The sequence below is a fragment of the Pinus tabuliformis genome, chromosome 4_2 (assembly GCF_031772625.1).
Source record: "Pinus tabuliformis cultivar Carrire ecotype Pingquan chromosome 4_2, CPIR1, whole genome shotgun sequence".
Lineage (NCBI taxonomy): Eukaryota > Viridiplantae > Streptophyta > Pinopsida > Pinales > Pinaceae > Pinus > Pinus tabuliformis.
In genome coordinates, this window is record NC_142304.1 from 622,566,166 (window position 1) to 622,582,058 (window position 15,893).

Consider the following 15,893-nt stretch of genomic DNA (forward strand, 5'->3'; position numbering starts at 1 on the left):
ACAAGAGAAGCCTTCATTTCTTAAGGAACAGACTACAAGTCCCCTTCCTTTGACTCTTTTTGTGATTCTTTAATAAGAGAACAAGAAAAACTCTTACACCTTGGTCTTCTTAATCTTGGAAACTCTTCCAAGAAAGCGTTAGTCGCCCAGCAGCAACCAAATTCAAAGAATCCTAAGAAGTCATATCCTAAAAAGAATGGTCCTAAACCAAACAAGGGTCCTAAGCAATCTCAGCCTCAAAATGAAAAATCATTTCAACAAAATGATAAGACAAATAAAAACAAATGGAAGAAAACTGATAGACATTGCAACTTTTGTAATCGAGATGGCCACTTAGAATCCAAATGCTTTAAGAAGATGGAAGCCTTGGAAGCAGCGATGAAGAAACATAACATCCATGTGGAGCATTCTTCAACTTCAACTTCATCTTCAGGAATGGCACTTTCTGCATGTGGTTGTCAATCATCTCGGTTTGGTTATGCATTAAATGTATCTTCTTCTTCTCATTCTCATGAGTGGCTCATTGATTCTGGAGCTTCTTATCACATGGCCAAAAACAAAGCCATGTTTTCTTCTTTAAATGATTGTAACACCAAAAATATATATGTTGGTGATGATAGATCTCTTAGTGTTGTAGGGACTGGAACTGTTCATCTAGACAATGGTTAGTTTAATGATGTATTATGTGTTCCAACCTTATCCTGCAACCTTCTATCTGTATATCAGATAACTCATTCAGGTGAAGGTAAAATCATTGAATTTTCACCTCATGATGTTGTAATCAAGGACCTAAGAGATCCTAAACAGATTTTAGCTACTGGCATTGCTGATGATTCTACAAGGTTGTATAAGTTTCACAACTTTGGGTCATCAAATCTTCCCTCAGTATTTGTTGCTCATAACGATGAAGTGAGCAAACTTTGGCATGAGAGATTTGGTCACTTAAACTATCGCTCCCTTCAGCATCTATGTAAAGAAAATATGGTGACAGGTCTTCCTATGGTATCTTGCAGAGATGGTGTTTGTTCCGGATGTGTACTCGAAAAACATCATCGGGACAATTTTGAAAAACGTGCCTCTTGGCATGCCTCATCCCCTTTACAGCTTGTGCATAGTGATTTATGTGGTCCACTTCCAGTTGTTCCATTCTCTGGATGCAAGTATTTATTAACCTTCATTGATGATTTCTCCAGACGCACTTAGGTATACTTCTTAAAACTCAAGAGTGAAGTATTTAACACATTTTTGGCCTTCAAGGCCTTTGTTGAAAAACAATCTGGACATCAAATTCTTAAGCTAAGATCTGATAATGGCGGAGAATATGTTAAAAACACATTCATCAACTTTTGCACTGAGAATGGAATTCAAATGCAACATACTATTCCATATACTCCACAACAAAATGGTGTAGCTAAAAGGAAGAATTGCACCTTAAAGGAAATGGCTAATTATATGCTACAATCTAAAGGACTTGGTCTTAGTTTTTGGGCAGAAGCAATTAACTGTGCAAATTACATAATAAATCGCACTCCTACTAAGGCTTTAAAGAATATCACTCCAGAAGAAGCATGGAGCTCAATCAAACCAGATGTAAGTCACTTTCGTGTTTTTGGAAGTGAAGTGTGGGCCCATATTCCAGATGAAAAGCATAAAGCTTTAGAACCTAAGAGTGGAAAATGTACTTTTGTTGGATATTCTGAAGATGTCAAAGGCTATAGACTTATTCCATTTAAATCCAAAAATGTTATCATTAGAAGAGATGTAAAATTTGATGAAAATATATCGGCCTGCGAGCCTAGTCCAGCGGATGTGCCACCTCTCCCTATCTCTTCTACTTTTGAAAACATTTCTTCTTCAGATGATGAAAGTGAGGATGACAATCCTCCCCCACCATCTCAGGATCCCCCTTCAGCTCCTCAGCTTCCAAAATGGGTTCGTGCTACTCGAGATGCAGCAGGTGATCTTGCCGGTGATCCTATAGATCAGCGACGCACACGTTCCCAGTTTGATAGGGCCTCTTCTTTACTGGCTCAAGCTCCAGTAAATTATGATCCAGACACCTTTGCAGAAGCTTCGGGCCATCCAGATTGGGAAGCAACTATGAATGAAGAATATCATTCATTATTGGCAAATGATACATGGGATCTTGTTCCTCTACCAAAGGGATGAAAACTTGTTAGATGCAAATGGGTTTACAAAACCAAGTATGGACCAGATGGGAAAGTTGATAAACATAAAGCTCGTCTTATTGCTAAAGGTTTTTCACAGGTTGAAGGCATTGACTACACTAAAACCTTCTCCCCTGTTGCCAAAATGAACTCTATCCGCCTTGTTCTTTCCCTTGATGCCTCGTTCAAATGGGAAGTCCATCAGATGGATGTTAAATCTGCCTTCTTGCATGGGGACTTGCATGAAGAAATCTACATGGAACAACCCATTGGCTTCATAAAAATAGACTCCAGCCTTGTATGTCGGCTTAAGAAATCCCTTTATGGTCTCAAGCAAGCTCCTCAAGCTTGGTATGCCAAAATGGATAGCTTTCTTTTAGAATCTGGCTTTTCTAGGTGTCATTCTGACAATATTGTCTACAGCAAGAAAGTGGGCAAGTCTCTTATCATTCTTGTTCTTTATGTTGATGATCTTATCCTTACCGGTAGTGATCCCAACCTTATAAACCATGTGAAGTCCAGCCTTAAAAATAAATTTAAAATGACAGACTTAGGACACTTACATTATTTTCTCGGTCTTCAAGTCTTGCAATCCAAGAAGGGTATTTCCCTTTCCCAGTCCAAGTATGCCTGTGATATTCTACGCCATTTTCACATGGAAGACTGTAAGCCAGCCCCTTCTCCCTTCCAGTCTGGAGTGAAATTTTCAGTCACTTGTACTTCTCCTGAAGTTGATGCTACCTTATACCGTCAGCTTGTAGGAAAACTTTTGTATCTAACCCACACTCATCCTGACCTTTCCTTTGTTTTTGGCCTTGTTTCTCGGTTTATGCAAAACCCACGTGAAAGTCATTGGAAAGCAGCTAAAAGAATACTTCGTTATGTTCGAGGTACAATTCAGTTTGGGATTCATTACAGTGCCGAAACAGCTCCTCTATTGGTTGGTTTCACTGATTCTGATTGGGCTGGTGACCCTGATGATCGGAAGTCTACTGCCGGTTATGTGTTCACTCTTGGTTCAAGACCTATTACATGGGCTTGCAAGAAACAAGGTGCCATTTCTCTTTCTTCAGCAGAAGTAGAGTATCGTGGTGCCGTAGAAGCTAGTAAGGAAGCCTTGTGGCTTCGTCAGATCCTGTCAGAGTTTGGCTTTCAGCAGCAGCATCTGACTACACTTTGGTGTGATAATCAAAGTGCCATTCAGCTATGCAAAGATCCAGTCCAACATCAGCGCAACAAACACATTGAATTGCACATGCACTTCATCAGAAAGCTCATCCATGACCATGTTCTTGAAGTGCAATATTGTTCAACAGATGATCAAGTTGCAGACATCTTTACAAAGGCTCTCACAGAGGCGAAGTTCACTAAACTTCGATTTATGGTTGGAGTTCAGGAAGTTGTCACTAAGGGGGGATAGGCTCTAGTGCCTCCTTTCTTCTCCTATTGTGTCATATTTGTAAATCCTTCAATCCTATCCCAAGTTGTTCTTAAGGGGGGATGTTAGGATATTCCGACACATAGGAAATAGTTAAGTACAACTTGGTCTAGTATAGAGTTAGGTATAGAGTTAGGTAAAGTGTGTTTCTTTACCTTGTACATTTTGTAACTTACAATCTGACGGTCACGATATGTAGTGATCCGACGGTTCATTCTCTCCTCGGTATTACTGACACTTGATCCGTGGCTTGACACCCGATTGGTCCATGATTTCTATTTAAAGCGCATGGAGGGTCATTTGTAGGGTAATCCGTCTATGAGAGAAGCTTATGTAAATTTTCATTCTTTTATTAATAAATTGCCTGAAGTGGCCGTGTTGGCTCAGGCCGTGGACTGTTTCCCTCTTTGAGGGTTTTAACCACGTCAAAAATACTGGTGTATTGATCTGCGATCTGGTTGTGAGCGGTGTCCTTTGGTGTTCTGTCTGAGGAACTTACCCTGTAAATTCCTACACATATTAACCTTACATGTGGAAATTATTATTATGTCCCTTCATTATTCACTGAGTGGGATTAAGAAAAAGTATATTCAATGGGGATTAATATAATTCCCCTTTCGTAGTCCTAATTTAATCTTGACGGAGGATGCAAATGTATAATATTGGATTTGCTCTTTATTAACATTAATGATAATTGTTAATCTTGAGGGAGGATGCAAATGTATAATATTGAATTTGGTCTTTATTAACAATAATGATAATTATAATCTATACATGAGATGTGACAAAAAATACATACGATATTATGGTATCTCCATATATATTGGAGATAACTTAGTGGAAAATCTTTCCTAAGTAGAATGTCTAAAAATTTTGACATTTTGAACTTTGAAAGAAAAGGTCATCATCAAGAGAGACAAAATCTTTCAAACAATAAATATGTTTCTCATTGCGAAAAGCATGTACAAGAAACATTGGCTATGATTCTTCTTCAATTTCATTAAAGGGACAAAGTATAAAGAGAGATGGCAACATTAAAATTAATTTTAACTTAGATGATTGGTTTTGAGGTTTCCATGAATTTTAGCACACACTATATTTAAAGTTATATTTGTGTTATTCATTTTCCATCGTCACTCTTATGTGTACCTTATTATTGTTGCAAATAGAAGCAATTATTTTCAATTTCTGAAAATAAATATGGTGTTTTGAGATGTTTGAGTTCTCAACTAAATTAGGGTTGTTTATATGATTCTACATAATCATTGTTTTTTGTTTTCATTTATCCTAATACTGACTCACCTACTTGTCTCCCCAATATATTCTCTTTCATAAGAACAAGAGATTACATACACATATTATATCGATATATAAACAAGTATATTTACCAACATATTACATACACACACACACACATGGGTGAATGTATGAAAATGGGTTACACTTTTGGGCCAAATGTGGGGATGAAATTTCAAAATTTTACTTTTATATGGAATTGAACCCCTAAAAATTCATATAAGCATTGTGAAATTTTATTCTAAGTAAAAAGATAATTTGTAGAGAATTATGTTGTTATTCTAATGATATTTTGGGATAAATTTAAAATAAACCAAAAGGTAATGGTGGTGATGGGAGAAATCCTCCACCTCTACCAACTCCTTCACCTCCAAGTTCACCTCCATACTCACCTCCTTCTTTAGTTCCTTTAACATCTAGACATACTCCTCCTAGATCTCTAAAATGACATGCTCATTCTCCTTTGCTTAAGATTAATGTCAAGTTTGAATTGCCTATGTACAATGGGGACGTAAATGCTGAAAAGTTGGATAACTGGGTTCGTCAAATTGAAGTTTGTTGCAGAATTCAAAATATTAAGGATGATGTTACAAAGATCCAACTTCCTTCTCTTTGTTTGGAAAGTGCAACCCTTATGTTGTTCTCTCTTGACTGAGTAGATGGTTCATCATTCCATTTGCATCAATTTGGGAGATTGAAATATCCTTTGTAGTACCTTATGCATGTGTTCATTAATTTTGGTTTTCGCAATGGAAGGATCCCATTATATTATATTTTTCATCAATGGGATAATGGATTTTGTAGGTGTTAGAATAGGGCAATAGTTGATCTAGGGGATAAAAAATATGCTCAAAATCACTCGAGATTGGTGCAAAATCTTAGATCTCATCATTATAATTCCAACGTCACTTGAATCACCTCAATCTGACACCGTATGTGAAAGTTATCACTTTCTGAAGTTTTTGGCAAGCAACTAAAATGTCAACTTGTAGGGTTTTCTAGGGTACTGACTGGGTAGGATGTACAATCATGTGGAGTTGACATCAACAAGTTTACTCAGTAGGTATGGTGGTCGGACAATTCAATCCTGTGCTGACATGTGTCAGGTCATACAGGTTGAATTGCCAAATTTTGATTAGTTATTTTGTTTTGGCTCGACCAATTAGGAGGTACCACATGGCCCAATGGGAATATTCCACGTGGCCCTCAGGATTTTTGCAAAATATTGTTTGCTCAACCAACTGACCTGACGAGAATCGACTCAACGACCTCACTGTTACAAACTAATCGTCATAATGTTGGACCACACGTTGTGTTTGTTATACAACGTGGTAGGTTTTTATTTAGCTTTCAAATGTTGGCACATTGGTGGGGAGGGGTGGGCCACATGTCCCCAACACCAAGTCACATGGTGGTGGTGTAACTATAGGAGCGATGGAGGGGATGGGACAAGAATACATGGCCCTAGTCATGTTCAAAATCGTGGAACCATCAATGGAGGGTCCAGAGCAGAGGGCTGACACGTGGCCCAGCCTGTGACCACATGGCATACAACATGACTAAGGGCAGAGTGCTAGTGGGCGCATGGCCTCTAGCCAATGCCGATGAACACATTTTATGCCATATAACCAAAGAAAATGTTGGAAGTTGGGTTGCGAGTGCCCAACGAAGTACTCGACAAAATGCACCAATTTCGATGGAATCTCCACTATCCCCGTGCCAGTTTATCACCTAACAATTCTGAAAAAGGAGGAAAATGTCTCCAGTTTTGCCAATTTTTTGAATGTGAAAGTTACATAGTAGAGAAATGGAGAAGGAGGCCTAACTTGGCCATTTTCAGCCATTTTAAGCCCAAGAAGAGCCTACACAGGGGTTTTTGGGTGTTATGGATACAATGGCAACATTATTTTATGATTTGAGCATTGTACATTGATGTAATTGACATTTTGAGAATATAATATAAAGGGCCAACATTGAAAGCTAGACCCAGATACGTAACCCAAAAGGGGTGAACTTCGTCATCAAATTGTTGTTTTGTGATACTGCATGTTGTTTATTTTTATGTGGTTACATCTGTGAAACTTAACTAAAATTAATAAGTTTATTTTGTTTTGCAATTTTGACCCATTTTCCACAAGACATAAACTAGCTTGCAAACGTTTTCAAGAAACCTTCATATTTTTAAATTTTAGACCAGTTCGGTATTAGAGCATTGTTATTTTGAAGACTTGAATTATTTCAAGGTCTAATTTGAATAGAGGATAAGGAGTACTTGAAGAACCAAACCCTCAAATTTGTTTAAGGAGGTGAAAAACTCCAAAAACTCTACTAGTCATGACACATGAAGAAGGATAGGAGCTGATATATGAGGATGAGATAGATTTTAGAAAGGCTTCCTATGATATGTCTGATATGGTGAAATTCTTGTATAATGAGAGGATAGAAAGGTTGCAAGGAGAAATTTGAAATCAATCAAAAGGTAATGGTGGTAATGGGAGAAAGCCTCCACCTCCACCACCTCCTTCACCTCCATACTCACCTCCTTCTTCAAATCCTTTAATACCTAGAAATACTCCTCCTAGATCCCTGAAAGGACATCCTAAGTCTCCTTTGCTTAAGCTTGATGTCAAGTTTGAATTTCGTATGTACAATGGGGAAGTAAATGCTAAAAAGTTGGATAATTGGGTTCATCAAATTGAAGTATGTTTCAGGATTCAAAAGATTAAGTATGATGCTAGAAAGATCCAAGTTCCTTCTCTTCGTTTGGAAAGTGAAACCCTTATCTGGTGGGAGGATAGAACCCAAGAAGACTTGAAGAAAAGTAGTAAAATTATCTCTTCTTAGAATGATTTTATAGCTTCATTAAGAAGGCCATTTTATCCATTAGCTTATATGTGAAAAACAATTATGAATTGGAAAATGTTAGACAAGCTAAAGGTCAGAGTGTCCAAAGTTACACACAATAATTTAGAAGAAGCGCTTTAATCTTTGATGTTGATTTGTCTTCACAAGACACTCTCCTTAAATACATAGGTGGATTACATATTTATTTGAGACATACTATACTTATGTTTAATACCACAAATCTAGATGAATTATGTGTTTAGGAAACTCATTTAGAATCAAGAGGAAAGATTGTTCCTCAAAATACTAATAAGAAACCATCCAAATCTGGAGACAAAGGAAAGGGGAAGTTTAAAGGCAAAGGAAAAAAGAATGCTACAATCAAGAAACAGGGAGAGAAACTTACCTGTAAACATTGTTCAAAAGAAGGCCATGATGGAGACCAACTTTTGGAAATTACATCCAGAAATGAGACCAAAGAAGTTCAACAACAAGGGGAAACAAAATATTGCTGCTACAACTCAACAAGATCTAATATCTGATTCAGGTGATGAAACAAGAATCAGAGCCATGGGAATTAAAGGTAAAGCTTCATATGCAATTACTAGTTCTTCTAGTAAGCCTATTGAGTCTCAAGATGATAAAGAAAGAATTGAGCTTTTTCATATCAGGGTCGTTACAAAACATGTAAAAGTTGATGGGTTCACTTTGGGTTACACACTTGTATTATTTTTTATCAAGATTCTCGATTTATTGGGATGTTTTGGTAAAGTTTTTGTGAACTCATGGACACGAAGTTGAAGAAGAGCACAATATTTCATCCACAAAATGACTCCCAAAAAGAAGTGGTAAAGATAACAATATTGTATCTTCTTTGTGGATATTGTGGCAAGCATCCTAAACTTTGGGATAAGCATTTTCCTTACATCCAACATGACTACAATTGTGTCAAGCATTCATCTACACAGGTATTTCCATTTGAAGCTTGTTTGGGTTATTTGCTAAAGTATCCTTTGGATTTCATCTGGGGTAAAGATATTGTAATAGATGGACATCTTGATGTGGACAAGGCCAAGCACTTCATTGAACAAATTCAACTAGTGCATCCAAGAGTAGAAGAATAGCTTGAGAAAAGCAAAGCAAAGTACAAAGCAAGGCATGAAAATCATCGAGTTGATCATGATTTCCATGTAGGACATCAAGTTTGGTTGTATATCAATAAGGAAATACTTCAAGGTGAAGGTAAAAATATCAAGCCAATAAGATATGGTCCTTTCAAAATCTTGGAAAAGATTGGTAACAATGCTTTCTAACTAGATTTGCTACATTACGTGGAAATTTATTCTATTGCGAATGTGGAAAACTTTAGATTGTATGGGCCTCCAACAATTGATGTTCAGGAAGAGAATGATCAAATTCCATCTATAGAATAGTTTTCTCCTAAATATTTAGATGAGTTGCAGGAAGACTCAATTTTTGATAGGAGAATAAGGACGTCACACAAAGGCAATATGGAGATGTTCGAGTGGGGCTCAAAGGTACTAATCCAGGTAAAGAAAGGTGAATTAGGCCTAGGAAAGTGAGGGAGTTGTACCCACCGTTAATTGTTGAGTAAAATTAAGATTTCGGTGGTCCAAAAGTTTCTAGTGGGGAGGAATGATCCGGGGGATCGAAAATATTCTCAAAAATCAAAGTGCTCAAATCCTCTAAAAAAAATAGTACCAAATCGTAGATTTCGTCGTTCTGATTGAAACAACGCTTGAATCACATCAATTCGACAACATATGTGAAAGTTATCACGTTTTGAAGTTTTTGAAAACATCTAAAAAATCAAGTTGTAGGGTTGACTAGGCTACTGACTGGGAAGGCCGTATAGTGACATGGCACTAACATCAGTTGGCTAACTGGGAAGGTATGATGGTCAGACAACCAATCCTGAGTTGACACATGGTAGGTCGTATAGGTTAAATTAGCAGATTTTGATTGTTTATTGTGTTTTGGATTGACCAATTAGGAGGTGCCATGTGGCCCTTGAAATTTGTGCAAAATATTGTTGGGACGACCGACTGACCTAGTAGGATTCGACCCCACGACCTCACCAACTAACTGTCATACCATTGGATCATGCGTTGTGTTTTTTTATACAACATGGTGACTTTTTATTTAAATTTCAAAATGTTGGTGCGTTGGCGAGAGGGGGCAAGGCACATGGTGGTGGTGTAACCATAGGCGTGATGAAAGGGGTGGGGCAAGAAGCCCTGGCCTCGGTCACGTTCAAAATCTCGGAATCATCGACGGAGGGCTTGTAGCAGGGTGTTGGCATGTTGATCAGTGTACGGCCACATGGCATACAACATGGACAAGGGCAGAGTGTCAGTGTGTGTGTGGCTTCTGGCCTACGCCCCTGGCCACATTATCTACCATATGAGTGAAGAAAAGGGTGGAAGTTGGGCTGCGGGTTCCTGACCAAGTACTCGAAAAAATGGACCAATTCTAGCAGAATTTCCGTCATCCCCCTGCTAGATTGTTGTCTGATAGTTTTGCTAAAGGAGGAAAACGTTTTTAGTTTTTCCAGTTTTGTGAATTTGCAGGACAAATAGCAAAGAAATGGAGAAGGAGGACTAACTTGGCCATTTTTCAGCCTTTTTGAGTCAAAGAAGAGCGTACGCAGGTGTTTTTGGGTGTTTTGAACACAGTGGAAACATTATTTTTGTGATTTGAGCATTTTACGTTCATGTAATTGGTATTTTGAGCATATAATATAAAGGGACAACATTGGAAGCTGGATTCGGGGACATAGCTTAGGAGGGGTGCACTCCATCATCAAATTGTTGTTTTGTGATGTTTCATGTTGTCTATTTTTCCTTGGTTATGTATGAAAAAATTAACTAAAATTATTAAGTTTATGTGCTTTTGAAATTTCGATCCATTGCCCACAAGACATAAACTAGGTTGTAGACTTTTTCAAGAAACCTTCAATTTTTTAAATTTCAGATCAATAGTAAATCCTAGTTACAGTGGGGATAATAACCTTGGTATGCTTATTAATTTTCTTGTACCTCCCATCAACTTTGTATATGCAAGCTTAGGTCTCAACTACATCTGTAAATATTTGGTTTAAGGACTCGATGATTCTTCACTCTCGATTCCCTCTCATAAACAAATATTTTTTCCTCTTTGGGGTAGACACATCACTTGATTGGTTTGATAAAATTTATGTGAAGGAGAGTATCTGTATTAGACTAGTTTGTTTCGTTCTCTCAGTCACTTATTTCCATTTGTCGGATCTATTGAATTTTCAACCCTCATGGTCTTTTCATCCTTCATTTGTATCTTCTTAAATGTAGAATCATTAGGCAACAATTAGGGAAGGCTACTTCAAAAAGCTTGTTGACAAATACACATAGTAAGAGAGATTTATCTTGAGGCATCACTAGTTTATCATAACTCTTACTATTTCTTGTATTCAAATAGTTGTAACTATTTTTAGTTCGGTTTTATTTGGAATTCATCCTTAGATTCAGGAACTACTAAAACTTTTAATGAAAATTCATGGAAGTATATAAGTTTTTTGTTAACCCTATTCAAGATCTTTCCTATTGTACATGGCCAAAAAGAGGCTTCTATTTAGAAGCAAGAACCGGAAAACAATTTCTTCATTAGGGATTGAGGTCATCTCTATTGGACAGAAAATCATCCCAACATGGACAAAAGCAATATCAATGAATTCAAAAGAATTTTGAGAAGTTACAAAGACTAATTCATTTTAATAGGAAGAACTTTTGTGATCCTACTCTAAGTTCAATGAATTGGAGCACCATTGTATCATGTCGCATGATGACATTATGAGTTTGTTGATTCAATAGAATCAAAGGATCGATTTATTGGAAGTTCATAACTTGGTTGGAAAGTTGGCATTGAATATTCAAAAGGACAATGTCATTAGTCTCAAATAATTATGTAAAATATATTAGGCACACACTCAATGGAGGAGAGGCTTTCTTCTTTGAGGAGGACAAGATACGGTGTATTTTTTTTGTATCTAGAGGAATGAGCAACTGGGTGAGCCTTGTACTTGCATGACACGAGGTTGATTCCAACTACTACCATTGTAACCCGTAGGTGGAACCATGCCACCCCCAGCATGCAGCCCATAGGTAAACTTGGGGGATTTGAACCTAGAACCTCTTAGAACAAAAAAGTTCACTTTCACAACCATCACTAGTTGATCTACCCCGAGGAGAATGATAGCGTGTATACTTTTAATATTCAGATTATATGTTATTAAATTAAGTTTGATTTAATATGTCCTTCTTATATATTCTCTAAAGATAATTTGTCCCCAAACTTCACATCTATATAAGATAAAAAGAGTGATGCAAGTATTAAATGAGTTTTTTTTTTATTATCCCATAATTGAAGGTCTACTAATTACGCTTGTTTGGAATGTCGTGGTTGATTTGCCTTTAATAAAAGATCAGTTACATCAACTTGAGTAGGTATAGTAAGAAAGTTGGTTCTTTGATTGGCATGGATAAGGAGGACCCGAGGAGGTGATATTGGAGGAAACTATGAAGATTTAAATACTTGGTAGGACTCCAAGGCCACAAGAGAAATAGGGTTGAGAGTTGCAACAATATCAGATAGTATTGGAGATGACTAATTGGGGAAACAAACGGCTTATGTGTAGCTTGCATTGGTGTTCTAAGTTTAACCCATGGGCATTTCATTGGCTACCAACTTGTCTAGAAGTGGTAACAACTACTACTATTGTTTTGAGTGGGTTTTATCATCCTTGGGTTATGATTATAATGGTTTTGTTCTATAATGATTTGGTTAGTTTTTTCACTTGCTATGTGTAGTGTTCCATAACCCATAGATCTCAAATGTAAATTAGGTCGACAAGTATTATAAATGTAATAAATTAATTTTAAGAGATGAGTAAGATTATATATGTGAAATATACCCCTATTATGATAATCAGGGAGGTGTTGGGAACATAGTTTTGATCCATTTTGAGAAACCTCTTTGGATTTAGCTTTGGTTATTCATAGCGCATATTGCTTGAGTTTAAGGGAGACATTGGGCTTTCATTTTTAGGCCTTTTAATCTGAGAATTGTGATTTTTTCCCTTTCTACTCCCTCTTATGGTCTATTTCCATTCCCTTTAGTCACAATTACTTACAATATGGTCATCACATGCATTATAGTTGACAGTGCTTTTATATTTAGAATATAGTTTTCTTTTATTTTAAGAGGGCGTTTGTAAACTATATACGCATCTTGCTCATATTGAGCTCTAGAATGTGTCTATGCAATTATATATATATATATATATATATATATATATATATATATATATATATATATATATATATATATATATATATATACCTACCTTTAGTTACTTTGTATTTTTTGAAGTTGATATAAAATAATGCCATTTCACATGAACATTGAAATATTCTATTCATGGTTCATAGTCAGAATAAAATATTTTTATGACATTCCCTGAGTTGTGATATCAACAAAAAATTAAATGAGCACAATGAGAGTGAGATTATTGATATTTATAATGTTTTTAATTAAAATTAATCAAACAAATATATCTATTTTTTCTTTTAATTATACCTGTACATTTTGTTTGCATTTAAAAATATTTTATTTTTATTTTAAAAAGAACACTTGTTAACCCTAAGTTGAGCACTCAAGAAATTACACCTCCCTCATGGTAAAGTGAAGAATGTGTCTCATCCAACAACTTTAAAAAACATTAACAAAAAAATTTCAAATTTATGAAAAATTAATATTCAAAATAATATTTCCTTTTAAAATTAATAATATTATAAATTTTAAAGTATAGAAATTATTTAAATAAATTTTATAAAATAATTATTAACCAAATTAAAATGTTAACCACAATCGAATTTACAAATAATTCTAATATTTACACCATTAATTTTAAATATTTTTCAATCACAATAATAATCGCTCCTTGAATAAAAAAATTCTAATAATTAAAAATAAATAAAAAATCTTAATTGACTTAACGTGAGTGCCGTGACCGAGATTGTGAAAGTCATCATTGATGAGTGAAAACATTTACATTAAAATAAAGCAAGGATCAACGTTCGGTGTGGCCATAGGTTTTAAGAAACACATATCCCTTGGTTTCCATAAGTAATCTTATAATTTATATGAAGTAATATTATAATTTATTATAGTTTATTCGAATCTTTATGGCTGAACGATTGCGCTGTGTATTTATGGCTCGTACAGGGTGGGACCTTGGCCCCCGGGGGCGCGAGGGCAATGAAAGTTTTCTGGCTATAAAAGTTTTCCGACGAAAAACAATTCCGGTAATGAATGTCAACGTACTTCTAGATAAACGAACGGAAACGGAGAAGTGGGCCCAAACGTCCCCGTAAGTAGGAGACAAAAGTCTGCAATGGGGATGAGGGATGCCCTCGTAGTTTGAGGTTAGCCCAGAGGGGGCAGCCCGCGGAAAGCACTCGGAGAATTTAGTTCCTCGTGACTCTGCTGATTGCAAACACTGGTGTATATATAGAGAGGGAATGGTATTTCATTTCTCCGTACTAAATCGCCTTTCCATTCGGTCAGCTCTGTCCACAGCCTCCATTTTTTGTAATAACATTGCAATATACCGATGCGTTGTTGAATTACTATCTTCATCCTAGCTATCATAGAGTTTCTGAGATAACTCCCTCGCAGGAACAAAACCACGGCCATGCTCAACCTAACGAAGATAGCGGACAAACATCCCGGAAATTTAAGGGAATCCGACTGCGAGAATGGGGGAAGTGGGTATCAGAAATTCGGATACCAAGATCCAGGGAGAAGATCTATCTTGGCTCCTACAAAACCGCCGAGCAGGCCGCCCGAGCCTTCGACGCTGCAATGTATTGCCTGAGAGGGCCCAACGCTAAGTTCAACTTTCCCGATTCTGTGCCCTCCATTCCGTCCGCCTTTTCTCTTTCCCCTCCGCAAATCCAGGTTGCCGCTTCCAAGTATGCCTTGAACGAAATCCCTGGGACTTCGCCTTCTCTGCACAATAATACTAAAGACGACCCCTCACTTCCCTCGCAGCCGTCTTCGGTATCTGACATGGAATTGTCTAATGACGCCCAGCATAAATCGGAGGACTTGGAGTTTTGGAAATCTCTGTTTGCAGAACCAGATGGTCCTCAGTATTTGAATTTGGAAAAAATCCTATCCATTGACAAAGAATTGGCGTTGGTGCTCATTCCGACTTCAGAGGAGGAGGAGGTTGACATAGGGCTGTGGAACTTTGAAGACAGCTGAGTTCCTGGGACGTGAAAGAATATAAAAATGGACTTAATTTTTTTGCAGTCTATGCGCACTGCCTAGTATCTACGTCGTTTTCAAACCTATCAGTGTCACGGCATGCATGAATTGTCGCACTATTACCATTAATCGTTTGCGGGCGATATTCGATCGGAATACCTTATCAAAACTCCTTGTCTTCTTCTGCAAACATGTCGCCAGTAGAACTTTTACAAGTGCCTAGTGGATACTGTGATTGCATACTAAATCAGAGTGTCTATTGGTTGCTGGGATTGCATACCAAATCAGAATTTGGAATAATTTGGAAAATATATAAATAGGAGTGAAGACAAATATTATTTTATTTTTGAAATATTTTGCATTGATATCAAAATATGTGTAAAAGTGTCTATTACCATAAAAGTGGTGTTTCGCGAAAACAAGATTGTCCACATTTACTTGAAAGAAATAGTGTTTAATTATTATAATAGTTTTTTATTTAGAAATATTTTACAGTTGATATCAAAATAGGTATAAAAGTGTCTATTACGATAAAAGTGGTGTTTTGAGAAAATAAAATTGTCCACTTTTATTTGAAAGGAATAGTGTTTAATTATTAATGTAGTGTTTTTTTTTTTTTAATTTAGAAAGAGTGATAGGTAGATGTAGTAGAGTCATTTCAGCAAATAGCTACAAAGTAAAGCTAAATATGAAAAGTAAATTACAAAATTGAAAATGTAACTATTTAATTTTAATATGGAATAAAGATATATTAAAAATAAAAAACTGTAAAGTGTGTAACTGTAAAAGTGTTTAAAAAAAAATAAATTGCCCATATTTAT

At 36.4% G+C, this 15,893-nt stretch overlaps 1 protein-coding gene across 1 annotated transcript; it reads left to right on the plus strand.

The window, feature by feature from the left end:
• Positions 1-13,985: 13,985 nt before the first annotated feature.
• LOC149170874 (uncharacterized) lies at positions 13,986-15,069 on the plus strand. The gene is made up of 2 exons (XM_089425758.1): positions 13,986-14,170; positions 14,445-15,069. Exons 1-2 carry the CDS (start codon positions 13,986-13,988, stop codon positions 15,067-15,069), a joined length of 810 nt encoding a protein of 269 aa, XP_089281884.1.
• The last annotated feature ends 824 nt before the right edge of the window (positions 15,070-15,893 follow it).

Excerpts from the sequence above, each read along its gene's own strand:
- LOC149170874 (XM_089425758.1), top strand. The coding sequence starts at position 13,986 with ATGGCTGAACGATTGCGCTGTGTATTTATGGCTCGTACAGGGTGGGAC. Across the intron at positions 14,171-14,444 it reads AAGTGGGCCCAAACGTCCCC|CTATCATAGAGTTTCTGAGA; the intron begins GTAAGTAGGAGA and ends TCTTCATCCTAG.